General features: G+C 51.4%; 3 protein-coding genes across 3 annotated transcripts; all 3 read left to right on the forward strand.

Moving 5' to 3' along the window:
• The first annotated feature begins 1,812 nt into the window (after nt 1-1,812).
• On the forward strand, nt 1,813-5,351 carry LOC108931835 (elongation factor 1-alpha, somatic form-like). The gene is made up of 8 exons (XM_029248561.1): nt 1,813-1,910; nt 2,532-2,689; nt 3,393-3,572; nt 3,644-3,940; nt 4,017-4,167; nt 4,273-4,529; nt 4,621-4,855; nt 4,938-5,351. The coding sequence occupies exons 2-8, from the start codon at nt 2,546-2,548 to the stop codon at nt 5,060-5,062; spliced, it is 1,389 nt and encodes a 462-aa protein (XP_029104394.1). The 5' UTR covers nt 1,813-1,910; nt 2,532-2,545; the 3' UTR covers nt 5,063-5,351.
• A 259-nt stretch (nt 5,352-5,610) lies between these two features.
• On the forward strand, nt 5,611-10,264 carry LOC108931834 (elongation factor 1-alpha-like). The gene is made up of 8 exons (XM_018747857.2): nt 5,611-5,701; nt 6,388-6,546; nt 7,967-8,146; nt 8,364-8,660; nt 8,743-8,893; nt 8,999-9,255; nt 9,375-9,609; nt 9,784-10,264. Exons 2-8 carry the CDS (start codon nt 6,403-6,405, stop codon nt 9,906-9,908), a joined length of 1,389 nt encoding a protein of 462 aa, XP_018603373.2. The 5' UTR covers nt 5,611-5,701; nt 6,388-6,402; the 3' UTR covers nt 9,909-10,264.
• A 294-nt stretch (nt 10,265-10,558) lies between these two features.
• LOC108931781 (cyclic GMP-AMP synthase) lies at nt 10,559-15,974 on the forward strand. The gene is given in 8 exon segments (XM_074559686.1): nt 10,559-10,596; nt 10,882-11,516; nt 12,892-13,145; nt 14,101-14,326; nt 14,599-14,949; nt 15,094-15,193; nt 15,414-15,436; nt 15,439-15,974. Coding segments are annotated over 7 exon segments (1,455 nt in total). The 5' UTR covers nt 10,559-10,596; nt 10,882-11,491; the 3' UTR covers nt 15,915-15,974.
• Nucleotides 15,975-16,055: the final 81 nt, after the last annotated feature.

Genomic DNA, 16,055 nt, shown 5'->3' on the forward strand with positions numbered 1-16,055 from the left:
ATTGATTGATTGAGTGTAAATAACAAAAAAAATAGTGTTATTTCTCCAGGTCTCCACATCTCTCTTTCTTTCTCTCTTCCTTTTTCTGGCCCTCCAGTCCTGCTCCATTTCTCTGCTCCGAGCTCTTCTCTGGTTTCTCCCCCGAGCGCTGCGCTGTTCTTCATCTCTCTCTCCTTCTCTCTCCCAGAGGTGATTGAAGGCAGCAACTGGCTGCCCTGTGGCTGTCACCCGAACCGCGGCGGGGCGAGGGAATACGCGTCGGGAAACGGGAGCGACTGAGGTGCACAGATGCCTGATGCTCTGTGCGGCGAAGCTGGACGGTAGCCTGACCTTTGACCTGTGAGCCCAAAGCAGGCATCAGATACAGTCTGAGGAGTAGAGACAAAAAAATTGTGTGTTTTTCCAAACAACCTGCATTATCTTTCTACATACATGACGGGTTCCATCCAAAGCTAACGCAGAACAACGTGGAACAGGGCATAATCCCAATTTTTTGAGTTGATGAATCCATGATCTGAATGGCTCTGCGATATATGCTTAGAATTCACATACAAAATTCTTCTTTCATAACCTCAGAGGCATGTAAATAGGCGAGTACGAGGGAGGGGGGCTGTTGTACTTGCAAAATCTCGGCCCCGCTTGCATTTCACCGCCTTGTCGGATATGGGCGCAAGATGGTCTTCGACGCGCCCGAGCCGCAGAAACAATGAGCCGGCTCCGCGTCGGCTCGCCGTCATCAGCACACCAATTGGGATGCGAAAGACGGGATTTTCGAGCCTCATCTGAATTACACTGGCTCTGGGGCCGTGTTTAAATGTACTTGTATGTGAACTATCAGCTGGAACCCAAAGGAAGGGTTAGGGTTAGGGTTAGGGGTCGATTGCCTGGGACAGGAAGAAAAAACCACAAAGACCTCTGGAACAGATGCACTGAGCCTCGCGCAGTGAAAATAACATTAAATCATCGATGTATAGATGATGTGCAATTAAAGTACGGATGCGTCCGTATGATGGAGAGACTAGTTGTCTGTGCACCAGGGTGTCACATGGAAGGGATGGGCCATTAACCCTTCTCTCATGCCATGGGCTATTAAAGAATGAAGTTTTTCCAGCCAGCGAGCACTTCCAGTTCAACCAGTACTTCGGTGAGTCACATCATCACACACCAAGCGGGGAGGAGATTCGTTTCTCGCAGGCACCTCGGTGCAGCGTTTCAACAAGTCAAGTGTGTTTGCCATTATTATTAAATCTTTCGTTTGGCTTTGCGAGGCCCACGGACACGTCACGGGAGACTTTGCTAAGCCCAAGCAGCATGGGTTTCGGTTTCATTATTCTGGGTCTTTCGAGACTAGGCCATCACTCGCAACACAATGGCTCAAAGGGCCGAGATGAAACTGTACGTTGGGTTCTCGCCCCTCGCGCATCACCGCCGCCCCGCGGGCCTCACGTGGGAAAGTTCCAAGCGGAAGCGCAGCGTGCACGACGTGGTGGTCACAGCTCGCGCTTCCCCACGACACGCCCTCGGCCCACGTCTCACAACACATTCTTTTCACCAGGAAATTAAATTTTATGTGTATTTTTTTTCCACACCGGAGAGAACGGCATCGGTCCCACGCGTGGACAGCGGGCCACTTGAGCCCCGTGGGGCGCCGAACCGTCCGAGAGAAGCGCAAGCGAAGTCGCGAGTTCCCGGGACGGGCGGTGACGTGCGGTGACGCGCGCGCACAGGCGGGCAGTTTTCGTGCGAATCCTCGCGATTTGCGGCCCGGCGGGGGGGGGAGGAAGGGGGGGAAGAGGGGGAAGGGCTGTCGGCCGGGTATAAAAGGTACGAGTCAAACCCGAATCCTCCTCTTTCTCTTACCTGGCAGGGGCGGTAGCAGCAGCGACAGCCGAAGAGTCTCGCGGAGCCCGGTACGTAGCGCACTTTTTGGAACAACAAGTTGGGGGTGGAAGGGAACTTTTTTTTTTTCTTCTTTGTTAAAAAAGTTAAACTGTTATGGGAGTCGGACAAAAGTGGAATGACGAACTAGAAATTTGATGGACTTTCTTGTTACTGCTCTACTACGTGTTGCGATTATTTGTGAGCTGTGTTCAGTGTGATTTTTGTGCTGTAACCGCCCGACTGGCGCTGATCCGGTCACTTCCCCTGGACGACAAGTTTATTTTTCCACTCGGTGTTCTTGTGACGGTGGGGGAGGGGAGGGAACGGGAGAACAAAGGGAGCGGGCCTCGTTCCTCACTGAGCCGCTGCCGCTGCCGGCCCCAGCCTAGGCCCGCACAGGGGGACACGTGTTCCGCATCTGTCCCGCACCTGTCCTGCGGATTTCGGTGGCAATGTGAGGAATGTCGGGCTGGCGATGCGATGCCATGCGATCCGATCCGGTCGGCTGGGGCTCTTGATCGTGTAACACGTGTGTGCGGCGTGGGCCGCTCAGGGCCCCGGCTGGGCTGGAAGCCACAGCCGCCACCGCCCGATCCCTTTTTTTTTAACCTAAATAAATAAAAAAATGACCGATTTCTCTCCATTTTCAGGAACCTAACTAAAAATGGGAAAGGAAAAGATCCACATCAACATCGTAGTCATCGGCCATGTCGACTCCGGCAAGTCCACCACCACCGGACACCTCATCTACAAGTGCGGAGGCATCGACAAGAGAACCATCGAGAAGTTCGAGAAGGAAGCGGCAGAGGTGCGTAGGGATGAGTTTTCTGATCTTTACGCGGCTGTTTTCCTGAAAAACCGACGACTTGGTACGTAGTTTTGGTACCCCTCAAAGATGGCGACGGTGGCGCGTGCGGGGCCTGCACGAGCCGGTCGGGCGCGAGGGAGGGGCGACGGTTGCGCATGCGCCGACGTGGCCGATGACGCTGCACTTTAGACTCCCTTCTGACACGATACGCGAAATGAATGGATGAGCTTTTTTTTCGAGAGGCCTCATCCCTGAAACGGTTCTCGTGGAATCTGTCGTTCAACTTGGCTTGTGACTAAGCTATTTACCTGGGTCCCTTGTCTCCTTTCAAGCTTCATGAGGCAACTTGTATGCCTGGTCCTTGTTTGCAAGTGAAACTTGTTAATGGTGTATCACTTGAAATATTATGTGGTAAGGTGGTCATGACATGTCTGTACAGCAGTCTTTTTTTTTTTTTTCTTTTTTCCTAATGGTTTTCATGACATTCAGCAACTGTGCTTATGACATGCAAGGTAATGTTAAATGTGAACTTTGCACCAAATAAGTTTGTGTACTTTGAGTGGATAACTAACTTCAATACAACTACAAAACCTTGCATTCAGTGTCTACAATAGTTTTAATGGATCTGAGCAACCAGTCAGAACTGGATAAACTTAAGTGGGGATGACAATAACTGTATCACATGGGTTCCGTCTTCCTGCAGATGGGCAAAGGCTCCTTCAAGTATGCCTGGGTGCTGGACAAGCTGAAGGCTGAGCGTGAGCGTGGTATCACCATTGACATTTCCCTCTGGAAGTTCGAGACCAGCAAGTACTATGTGACCATCATCGATGCCCCTGGGCACAGAGATTTCATCAAAAACATGATCACTGGCACATCACAGGTATGTGCATTTCTGTCAAAGTGTGGTGACATATGAAACCAGTATCATGCTCACACAGCACGTTCCCACAGGCTGACTGTGCTGTGCTGATTGTGGCTGGTGGCGTGGGAGAGTTCGAGGCTGGTATCTCCAAGAACGGCCAGACCCGTGAGCATGCGCTCCTGGCCTTCACCCTGGGAGTGAAGCAGCTTATTGTTGGTGTCAACAAGATGGACTCCACTGAGCCCCCCTACAGCCAGAAGCGTTTCGAGGAGATCACCAAGGAAGTCAGCACCTACATCAAGAAGATCGGCTACAACCCTGCCGCCGTTGCTTTCGTGCCCATCTCCGGCTGGCATGGCGACAACATGCTGGAGCCCAGCAGCAACGTGAGTGACATCTGTATCCCCTGCTTCACTGTTCAAGTTTCTTGAACATGTTCCTAAACATGTTTGTTGTGTATAGATGCCATGGTTCAAGGGGTGGAAGGTTGAGCGCAAGGAAGGAAATGCCAGTGGTGTCACCCTGCTGGAGGCCCTGGACTCTATCCTGCCCCCAAGCCGTCCCACTGACAAACCCCTGCGTCTCCCCCTGCAGGATGTCTACAAAATCGGAGGTAAATGTCACTCCCAGACATGCATTTCGTGATTTGTTTGCCCACAGGAGAAATTTTTGTGACCCATGAACGTTGCAAATTGACTTAGTAGAACTCCATTTCTAGGTATTGGCACTGTACCCGTGGGCCGTGTGGAGACTGGCACCCTGAAGGCTGGCATGGTGGTGACCTTTGCCCCTGCCAATGTGACCACTGAGGTCAAGTCTGTGGAAATGCACCACGAGACCCTGGCTGAGGCTCTGCCCGGTGACAACGTGGGCTTCAATGTCAAGAACGTGTCTGTCAAGGACATTCGCCGTGGCAACGTGGCTGGAGACAGCAAGAACGACCCCCCTCAGGAGGCCGGCAGCTTCACTGCTCAGGTGAGATTCTTTACCTTGCTACTGAGTTCAGATAAACTTTGGCTTTGGGTGAGCAAGTGTCTGACATGACATTCCTCTTGACTAATTACAGGTCATCATCCTGAACCACCCTGGTCAGATCAATGCTGGATACGCACCTGTCCTGGACTGCCATACAGCCCACATCGCCTGCAAGTTCAGTGAGCTCAAGGAGAAGATTGACCGCCGTTCTGGCAAGAAGTTGGAGGACAACCCCAAGAGCCTCAAGTCCGGTGATGCTGCCATTGTTGACATGGTCCCCGGGAAGCCCATGTGTGTGGAGAGCTTCTCAGAGTACCCCCCTCTGGGTGAGTAGAGCTATAATGGTAGATACAAGCATTACGGTCTTCATGAAGTTGAAGTCGTCTGACTGTCAACTGGCTCCTGCAGGTCGCTTTGCTGTGCGTGACATGAGGCAGACCGTGGCCGTTGGCGTGATCAAGGCCGTCGAGAAGAAGGCTGCAACCGGAGGCAAGGTGACCAAGTCCGCACAGAAGGCTGCCAAGGCGAAGTGAATCAACCTCCCCCAGGCTGTCCCTCAGGCTGTGGGACCTGCAGCACTCCACCCTGCTCCATCTCAGAACCTGAGCTCTGTACTTAAGGACTGGCTAATGCTGATAAAAACCCATCGCAAAAGTTTTCGCAGGAAAAAGTACAAAAAAGTGTTCTTGTGGCTTATTGAGTGAACAGTGCCTCTTCTGTTAAATTTTGAGTTAATGATTTGAACTGCACCTGTTTAGATGTCAAATCTGAATTGGAAGGAAGCTGCTGTTAACAATAAAGGTCTTTGAATTTCTTGACGCATGCATGTCTCTCCTCGATTGTTGTAACGTTTAACTTTTCCAGCGCCTTTAAAACGGTTCCCTACTGTCTCTGGCCACTTGTGGACCACGTGCTCCTCAGTAGCTGTCGCAGCGCTAGCTGCTTCTCCTCCTGACGTTCCGGCAGCCAATAGCGGCGTCGCGTTGCCAACGCAACAACCAATGGGAGGAAACGCAGCCGCACGTTCCCGCTCCGTGCCTCCGCTGCGGCGCTCGCGCCCCCTCTCCCCCCCCCCTCCCCGCCAACGGCTCCGGTATAAAAGGGGGAGAGAAACGGTTCTCGGTCCTTTCTCCGCTCTGTTCCTGGAATATCCACTGAAAGTCGAGCTGCAGGTTCGTAGTGGGGGGTCGGGGGTGTCCTCACCGGCATGTGACTCGTTCAGCGCTTTTCCCTAGGGGACGTAAGGTCGCCTCCGGAAAGCGCTCTTATTAAGAGTCTTACCGCATTCGCTGGGGTTTTTCTGGATTTCCAACGCGGGGATTGTGGCGTGAAAGGAAACTGCGCTGCTCTGGAACCGCAGCTCCTCAAACCGTGACACGCATGTCGTAGCTGTCAGCTGGGGCACGAGCCGCTCTGAGCCTCGTGGCACCCGGCCGGGGATTGTGGGGGAAGGCGGCTGTGCCTTGTGGGGGTCGGCTGGCTCCCGCAGGCGAGACGCCCGCTCTATGGGTGGGGAAGAGCCGGCCGCGCTCGCTCATGTGGCGCGCCCCCCCCCCGGCTGTCGGGACACCCCCGGGGGGACGGCACCGGCTGGACAATATGGCCGCTTCGGACTCCCCGCGAGCCAACATGGAGGCGGGGGGGCGAACCGGTGGGTCACGGCGACTCAGGACTCAATGGAGCCGGTGGTCGAACCTCATTTCTGTTCCCCTCAGAGAAGCGGGGCCGAACGCGGTTGAACAGTCCGTCGCAAAACGTCCCCCATTTAGTCGACACTCGCTTTATCTGCTTATAATATATATATTACATCAGTGGGTGAATGTTGATATACTGTACTCCGCTATGTACTAATTCGCAGTAAATATAAACCAATATGGGGAAGGAGAAGACCCACATCAACATCGTGGTCATCGGCCATGTCGACTCCGGCAAGTCCACCACCACCGGACACCTCATCTACAAGTGCGGAGGCATCGACAAGAGAACCATCGAGAAGTTCGAGAAGGAAGCGGCAGAGGTGGGCATTTCCTGTAGGGACACGGAAAAAGAAACGTGGAAGGGGGTGACAAAAGGGCTGCGCGAAATGGCAGCCGCCCCGTTGCGTAGTGCGCGGGGCGCGGCTGAGAGCCACGACGGTGGTGTAACGGCGACACCCCGTGGCCGCTCGTGGTCATAACGGGCCGAGTGGACGGTGCCAAGAGCGGCGGCTTGACGGCGGCCCAAGGGCGGCCCCCCGTGGTCAGTGTTTGTCATGGCAGTAGACGAAATGCCGTGTGGAACAGTTGTGTGAGAGCGACACCTTATGGCCGCCCGGTGTCATGACAAGTAGGCGATGTCTGAGGGACACATGAGCCTCGTTATGCGGAATGTTGCCAGCAGACAGCAGCGCTGACTTGTCACACTTATGGGTGGTTAAGCATCTGCTCATATTGACTCCTCTAAACACATTATGTGCTACAGACTAAATCATTTTCATAGAGATCAATGAGAACTTGTCCTTGGTAGCAACATCAAGAGTTTAATAAGTCAAAGAAGGTAAAATGTGCAAATTCATGTTTGCTAGGTAAGGGCAGAAAAAATCTCAACCATAATTTGACGTGGTCTGTTTTCGTGCCTGCTTTCTCGTTCACTTTGGCACGGTTGCTGAAATGTAGTATTTTGTATTATTTCCGCAGTTCGTTATACGGTTGATGTTTAAATGGACGTTATGGTAACTTAATAGTCTGCTCGTGGATTCTGAGTTTCTAACAGTCGTCGAAAATGTGATATTTTTGGGTGACTAATTTCCGAGCCAAATATGTTGGAACAGGATCAGTCATGTTGGTTTTCTCTGGCATGAGCAGCAGTGACACATCCGTATACCCTCAGGGCTGGACCCTGAGAAGGATCTGTCCCCCATTTTGCTGTCTTCACAGCTGAGTAAATAAAAAGGTGTGATTTGCGCCCTGCTTTTTAAACTGTAGCTCAGGGATGAGCAAATCTCGTATTTTGGTTCCATCTAGTAAGGGTGTAATTGTTAAGACTTTTTTGCAAATGAGGTGTTTGAGGTTTCTTTCCTGAAAGCTCTAGTTCATCACCTAGGGAAACCTTGAAAACCTGCAGGACTGGGAAATGCCAGAAGGAAGAGTTGGTTTTTCACTTCAGTTAAGTAGGAACTCTTGTAAAGCTGCTGTTGATACATTTGGGGTAGTAGTCAAATATTTTGGAGGTGATAACATAACTACGGTTAAGTTTTCATAATGGCAGTTACTATGTTTCAGTGCATAGATCACAAGCAGGTGAAAGGTTCAGTGTAGTTTCTTGGCTTGTAAAGTATCTGAGGAGAGTATTTTACATTGCGTAATTTGCTTAAATGAATAGAGTGAAAGATGGAGTAAGAGCTCACGTTGCCAAGTTTAGGCCTGAATTACACCGCGCTCTTGTGTGTCGTCATGCAGATGGGCAAGGGCTCCTTCAAGTACGCCTGGGTGCTGGACAAGCTGAAGGCCGAGCGTGAGCGTGGTATCACCATCGACATTTCCCTCTGGAAGTTTGAGACCAGCAAGTACTACGTGACCATCATCGATGCCCCTGGGCACAGAGATTTCATCAAGAACATGATCACTGGCACTTCACAGGTGGGCAGCACTACGGGGGTCACCCAGGAAAGCATGGAGTTTACAGCCTGAAACATGCCTTTCGTCTGAGGTTCCTGCCTTTTGGGCTGCTGTGTAGACATACGGTGCTCAGTGTCATTTGGAGTACACAGTGCTCCAGCAGTAGTTTGTGACCTGTCTTGTAGAGAGTGGTTATCGTGAGTCTCCGAGATTCTTATTTCCTTCCTTTCCTGTGCAGGCTGATTGTGCTGTGCTGATTGTGGCGGGTGGTGTGGGAGAGTTCGAGGCTGGTATCTCCAAGAACGGCCAGACCCGCGAACATGCCCTGCTGGCCTATACCCTGGGAGTGAAGCAGCTTATCGTTGGTGTCAACAAGATGGACTCCACTGAGCCCCCCTACAGCCAGAAGCGTTTCGAGGAAATCACCAAGGAAGTCAGCACCTACATCAAGAAGATCGGCTACAACCCTGCCACAGTCGCTTTCGTGCCCATCTCCGGTTGGCATGGCGACAACATGTTGGAGCCCAGCAGCAACGTGAGTGATCAGCCGTCCCAGTCTTTTGTAGAGCACACAAGACGGCTGCTCCTAATGTTTCGTGTGTGAATCTTCCCTACAGATGACCTGGTTTAAGGGGTGGAAGGTGGAGCGCAAGGAGGGCACTGTCACCGGTGTCACCCTGCTGGAGGCCCTGGACTCTATCCTGCCCCCAACCCGTCCCACCGACAAACCCCTGCGTCTCCCCCTGCAGGACGTCTACAAAATCGGAGGTAAATGTTACTCCCAGACATGCATTTCGTGATTTGTTTGCCCACAGGAGAAATTTTTGTGACCCATGAACGTTGCAAATTGACTTAGTAGAACTCCATTTCTAGGTATTGGCACTGTACCCGTGGGCCGTGTGGAGACTGGCACCCTGAAGGCTGGCATGGTGGTGACCTTTGCCCCTGCCAATGTGACCACTGAGGTCAAGTCTGTGGAGATGCACCACGAGACCCTGGCTGAGGCTCTGCCCGGTGACAACGTGGGCTTCAATGTCAAGAACGTGTCTGTCAAGGACATTCGCCGTGGCAACGTGGCTGGAGACAGCAAGAACGACCCCCCTCAGGAGGCCGGCAACTTCACCGCTCAGGTGAGACAACAGCTGTGGAAGCAATAAATCTGTGCTGAAGTCCACAGGTTATCTTTGAGCTGAAACACATCTTTCAGCGTTATTTGTCTTTCGTGACCTTTGCCTCCCCTCTTGCTTAGGTCATCATCCTGAATCACCCTGGTCAGATCAACGCTGGATACGCACCCGTCCTGGACTGCCACACAGCCCACATCGCCTGCAAGTTCAGTGAGCTCAAGGAGAAGATTGACCGCCGTTCTGGCAAGAAGTTGGAGGACAACCCCAAGAGCCTCAAGTCCGGCGATGCCGCCATCATTCTCATGATCCCTGGCAAGCCCATGTGTGTGGAGAGCTTCTCAGAGTACCCCCCTCTGGGTGAGTGTCAGGCAGCTGCGAGTCAAAATTCAGCATCGCTATTGGCTCTTGGTCCAGCTAGTTAAACAGTCAAACAAAATGAGACAAGAACGAGAAAATGTTTTAGTCCTTTTCGCTGAGTGCTCACGACCCTCATTTCCCTGCTTCTCCTTTTTAACCCTGTCTGTCCTGCAGGTCGCTTCGCTGTGCGTGACATGAGGCAGACCGTGGCCGTCGGCGTCATCAAGGCCGTCGAGAAGAAGGTCGCCACTGGAGGCAAGGTGACCAAGTCAGCACAGAAGGCTGCCAAGGCCAAGTGAACCTGCCAGTTGGACGCTGCAGAGCCGTCTCCTGGCTCTTCTCGGAACCTGAGCTCTCTACTGAAGGACTGGCTGATGCTGATCAAAACCCATCGCAAGAGTTTCCGCAGGAAAAAAAAACACTATGTACTTCACACAATGCCTGCATTATAGGGGAAACAATAACATTAATAAAAAGGATCATTAGTTGCTGTGATGATTAAAAACACTGTGCCATTGTGTTCCTTGTGAGCCAACAGCAGATGACGCAACATGTCACACGCATTTAGTCCTTAGAATGAGTGGTTTCAGGTCTCAGAGGTTTCTCAATGTTTTATAAACACTTCGAAAAGAATAAAAATACAACTGCAAGCCAAGACTGTATTTATGTATCAACATTGGATGTAAGTGTTCAGAAAAGGTGGCATTCAAATTAGATTTCTCCATTATTGTAGAATAAAAATGACTGCATATGAGAAATTACATCTATCTGATGCGTTTCTCCAAGGTGACTTGCAATTATTTACCCGTTTGTACAACTGGGGTCATTTTACTGCAGTAATTGAGGGCAAGTACATTGCTTAAGGCTTCTACAGCCAGAGATGACATTCAAAACTGCAACTGTTGGGTCCACAGGCAGCAACTCTTAACCATGATGGAACCAGCTGTAACGGAATTGCAGCACAAGCAGTTGCCCTCGTGAGGAAAGGTACAGAATATTTAACTTGCCTGGCTTTTACAGTATTTGAAAGGCAATTCAAATGTAAGAAATATGTACATTTGAACACACTGTATTTTGGCTACAAAATGCCCCCGACATCCGTAATAAGAGGACATGCACATGCATTTAAGACATGATGCAAAAGCAGGTCACACTTTCAAATGAGTGTTCAGACACCAGAAATTGTTTTCCCTCCAAAAGTTACATGACTCAGAAGTTTGTAACTACCCTAAAATGTGCATGTCAAGCTATCACTGGACAATTTATTTCCAGGAACAAAGCCTTCCAGGCTGAAGTGAACAAAGGTCACTCTGGATATGTTCCTCTGCTGCGAGAAGCACATCTTCACGACTTGAGTTGATGTGAGATTCAGTCGATAGCTCTGGGTCCAAGAGAACACAAAGCAAAACTTGACTTGATCACTGCCGTAACTGCTATCTGTCCCATGAGCCTGAGCCTGTCCCTTTCCCACCCTGCCAAGAGTGTGTTTCAGTGCAAGATCTGACTGGAAAACAGTGGGCAGTAACACCCAAGTGCTGATGCCAATGGAAGAGGGACCTCAGTGCTGCCATTTCCACCATGATGAGCTACATTTAAACTAAAGATGTGGCAGTTTCCACACGCCCCTATACTTCCTTTGCCACGTGTGGGGCTGTGCTTGGACAGGAAGAGCTACCATCCAGAGTCAGCTCAGTGCTTGTGAAATGCCAATGGAGTGTTTTCTTTTTTTAACGCCCTGCTAACACACGTTTCCTCCGAACCCCTCCACACCCTCTCTGACATCACACTCGAGAAGAGAGCACTCGGCTTCGAGGAAATGAGGTGTGTGTGATCCGCTGCGTTTCCACCAGAGCTTCTCTGAGGTGCACACCTACTTCTGGACATGGACGCACCTGGAGCAGACACAGGTGAGGGATCTTCGTTCCTGTAGTACGCTTACGTTACACATTTCTTTCCTATAGGCTACTACCTGTGAGACTGGAACTAGACGACCGAGTAGAGTCGTTGCTCGAGAAGTTTCCATGTGCAGTAGGACACGGAGTGGAGACGAGACACCTCCGTCTGTGCCGCTCCGCACGCGGTTACTTGCGGGATCATCCGCACGTATTTTACCTCCGCCTGTCGCCGAAAAGCATGCTTGTTTGCTGTGGGTCCTTTTACCCCCCCTTTTACTCACACACATCATACAAAAAAACACACCCGTGAGAAACAAAGGTATTTGTGTTGTGGAATCAAAAAAGAGTGCAAGTTGAATGGCAGCGCTACTAAAAACAAACAGGGTGTGTAGCAAAGTGCCTCAGCCACTGCACTGAGCTCTTGAGGGAAGGGAAAAGGCAAAATGTGTATCAATTCTGAAGAAAAACTGGTTTCAGGCCTGAATTATGACATATTTGCACTTCACCAAAGGTACACCTACATCAACTTCAGTTTTCTCAGAGGTAAGAAGAATTCCACGATCCCAGCACGTATCTCTGAGCCTCTGAACACCTAGTCACGGTTGTCAGCCTTCGCCGGGCTTCCCAGAATCCCTCAGCATAAAACATTGAAGAGCCTATCAGTAAGAATCACCCTAATGAACGAGATATATGAACTGAAACCCACACACACAGACACACACACATACCAACTATTTGCAGTTATTTACAGCTATCATTATTTACTCGTAATGCAGAAAACAACTGTGCACCAACTCAGAGCCAGAGGTGCAGGGCGATGCTTCCCTGGCTGCTCAATACTGGTAGATGTAGAAGCTGCAGGATCACCTAGAGCTTGTTCCCCAGGTGTTTGTTGTCCACTCTTTTGAAACACTGAAGGCAGTGCTTACTGTCCATGGTCGCTGTCCGTCGGTGCATCGGGTGTTGATGTGGAGCTTCGAGCTGGTATGTCAGCCTAAATACTTCTCAAAATAGTCTGGAGCAGAACCCGTGAACACGTTTTCCTGACTGTTAGTCCAGTTACTTGTTCATACCGGTGCGTTTTGTCCTTGGATCCCCGGAACCCAGGACTCCACTAGGTACCCACCTGGGGAAGAAGCACCGAAGGAGGTTCTGTCAGACCACATCAGATCCAAGCTGTAAACTGCGTACAGTTGTGTTCGGTACCTGTAGTCCCACGGAAACATTTCTTTGTCAAAGATCATTTTGACAAGTCAACTGTTTTGTCTACAAGAGTTTGCTTTGACATCTGAAGCGCTGTTGGTGGTGGGACTTTGGACATGGAGCTGCACCACAGAGTCCTGTATTCTGAAACTCAGGGAAATTCGGGGTCATGCCTTGCTTTTAGGTTCCCAAAACACATCAGATGGCCCAAAGGATCCACCTGCAGAGGAGGAACACACAGACCCATCTATCTCATACCGCTGGATCAGGGAGAGGGCTCAGAGGCTCATTCTCCGCCGCACGGACCAGCGCTGGGCCTCGGAGCTGGTCAACCACCTGCGTGAGAAGTTCCTGAGCTACCTGAAGCAGGAAAGCACACAGCCCTACTACCAGTCCGTCTCGGTGCTCAACAGCGGCAGCTACTACGAGATGGTCAAAGTAAGCAGGCTGGGACGAGTAGGGGACACTAGACTCTAATGCACCATGGCTGGGGCTGCGGTTTCGTCCTGCGGTCCTTTCGCTGGCTGGGAAAGAAGACAGTGTTGTTTCCTCACAGCTCCAGGCTGCCATACAGTGGGATTTGCATGTTAAATCTGTGGGCATCCACTTTGCATGCTCTATTTGTGTTTGACTGGCTTCAGTCCGGTTACCTCGGATTCCTCCCATGTTCCACAGACATCATGTCTAGGCAATCCCAAGTTCCCATCTGAGGGGGCAGGTTGAAGATGCTGACTCTGTCCTTGGCATTTTACTGTTACTGGTACTTTATTGAAATTATCTCTTTAAACATTGGCTGGCCATCTTACATGTGGTCAAAGGCACACTCATTGGACAATTTATCTACTTTTTATACCATTACCTTCACTTTTTGTTGCGACTGCACTTGGGACAAGCGGTTGTAGCCATTTTGTGTGTGGCGGAGGGGTGCGGCAGGCTTGGCCGGGTCCTGCTGTCTGGCCGGTCTGGGATTCAAGTCCTGCTTGGGGTGCCCTGCGACGGGCTGGTGTCCTGTCCTGGGTGTGTCCCCTCCCCCTCCAGCCTTATACCCTGTGTTGCAGGGCTACGCTCCGGCTCGCCACGACCCCCCCTTGGGATGAGCGGCTTCAGCCAATGTGTGTGTGTTTGTAGCGGAGTGAACATCACCTGCTTAGCTGATAGATGGCGGTAAAATGCACCTAAATGCTGTACGAGAATGGGAGAGTGGAACCGCCTTCATTCAGTTCACTTCCCCTGTGTTTACAGCTCATCTCTGGTGTCCATGAGTGCTGTGCTCACATGCAATTTTATTTTCAGTAATTTAAGTTCTGACTTCAATGTCGCTCAAAGTTAGATGTGTGTGTTTTGTGTGTGTGTGTGTGTGTGTGTGTGTGTTTATTCATTCCTACATTCTCAGATAAATAACCCAAATGAGTTTGACATGATGGTGGTGTTCCCAACACCGCGGCTCACCTGGGTGGAGCTTCCCGAGTACCACGGCCTGCACTACAGCGTCTGCCTGGCCCGGTCCACCCACTCTGACATACGCATCTTCCTCCTGGACGACGGCCTCACCATCTCAGCCTCTAAAGTCCTGGAAGAAACTCGACGTCTGGTCCGCAAGTTCCTCAGCACTTACAAAGGTCGGTCCTCTGCGGTCGGAAATACGCTAAAAATACCGTGGAAGTCTTAATATCCCATTGCGGTGTCAAGATCCAGGAAACGTCCCAGCTTGTCCGGCGCGCGACGGGGTGGTCGCTGAATCTGCTCTCTTGGTCTGGCTGTAATAACAAGGACAAGGCATGAGCTCCTCCAGTACCTGCTCATCGCTGTTCCAGACACCGTGGGACATCCTCAACTAATGCTTCCAAGTTCCGCCATTCCATTTCAGTGACTGTGTTCATCTGTCTGCCAGTTCCAGATAGAAAAGGCCACTGGCGGCCTGACAGGAAGAGCCCCAACTCACCAGCCATCACCCTGGTGCTGAAAGGTGTGCAGGAGGACAATGGAGAAGGTGAAGGAGAGGAGGAAGTTGCACTGGTGAAGGAGACCACCGAGGAGGGACAGGAGGAGAAGGAGCTGATCTCTCTGGACATTGTCCCGGCGTTGGAGGTGCCGTCCGCACAACGCTGGCCAGTTGCAGCACGTGAAGGATTGGATGTGAAACGCTGGCTGGGGAGAAAGGCCAGACAGGCTCTCACCAGCAGGTCCTTCTTCTTCGTACCCAAGAAGCCTGCAGGACGCAACCTCACCCCCACCGCTAAGGGTGAGTAGAGCTGGGAGCGATGCAAGAGGTGAGGAGTAACCTGGACATGGCCCACAAGCCAGTGTTGATTGTGTGCGTGTGTGTGTGTGTGTGTGTGTGTGTGTGTGCCAGCATTATGTAACTGGTTGTGTGTCTGCTCCCCAGAAAGCTGGAGAATTTCTTTCTCACATATTGAGAAGGAGATCATCAAGAACCACGGCCAGAACAGGACCTGCTGCGAGAAGAACGCGGACAAGTGCTGTCGGTTGTCAATCTTTTCTTCGCGGCGCGCTGATGACATGTTTCCTTTCTGTATTTTTGCCCCGCAAAATCACACTCAGTTTAAAAGTCAGGGGGCATCGCTGTCATGACCTAAACCTGTTCCAATGCCATTTTTATTCAGAGGATTCAGGTACAGCCATTCGTGATTTTTAAGTACGAAAGACGGTCTTTAATAACGCTTCCAACTCTCTCTCCGGCCTCAGCAAGCAGTGCTTCAAGTTGCTCAAGTTCTCATCGAGGCTCTGAAGCAGCGCTTCCCCCAGGAGCTGGAGCCCCTCTGCTCGTACCACGGAAAGACGGCCTTCCTGCACATGCTCTCCTCCCGGGTCAGCGATGCGCAGTGGGCTCCCCGGCTGCTGCCCCGCTGTTTCATGCTGCTCCTGGAGGCCTTCGAGAGCCACGTGCGGGACGCCTTGCTCCCCCACTTCTTCGTTCCCACCTGCAACCTCTTTGCGGCTCCTGCTTTCCCCCCCCGCGTCTTGGCGTTCCTGCGGGGGGTACTGGAGGAGCAGAGGAAGCTGGGAGTGCCCCTATTGCAGGTTGTGCAGCCAGAGCCCCTTCTGTCACCCTGCTGCACCCCCACCCTGAGCCCCCCCGCCAACAGCCCCACTCCGGCAATGTGCTCAATGGCGCTGCCGTTCATAATGACAGTAGCGGTGATCGCACTGAGCTGCAGCGTCTTATATCTGTCCTCAGAGTTTTAGCTTCTAGCGGCTCACCGATGCACTTTTAAGAAAAATAAATGTTGTTTCCAATAAACTGAACCGTGTGAAATAAACCGCGTCTCATATGTTTTGCTGTGTCCACTTCCATTCCACAAGAGTGTAACTGTGTGTCTGCCATAG

Source organism: Scleropages formosus, chromosome 23, assembly GCF_900964775.1.
Source record: "Scleropages formosus chromosome 23, fSclFor1.1, whole genome shotgun sequence".
In the NCBI taxonomy this organism is placed as follows: domain Eukaryota; kingdom Metazoa; phylum Chordata; class Actinopteri; order Osteoglossiformes; family Osteoglossidae; genus Scleropages; species Scleropages formosus.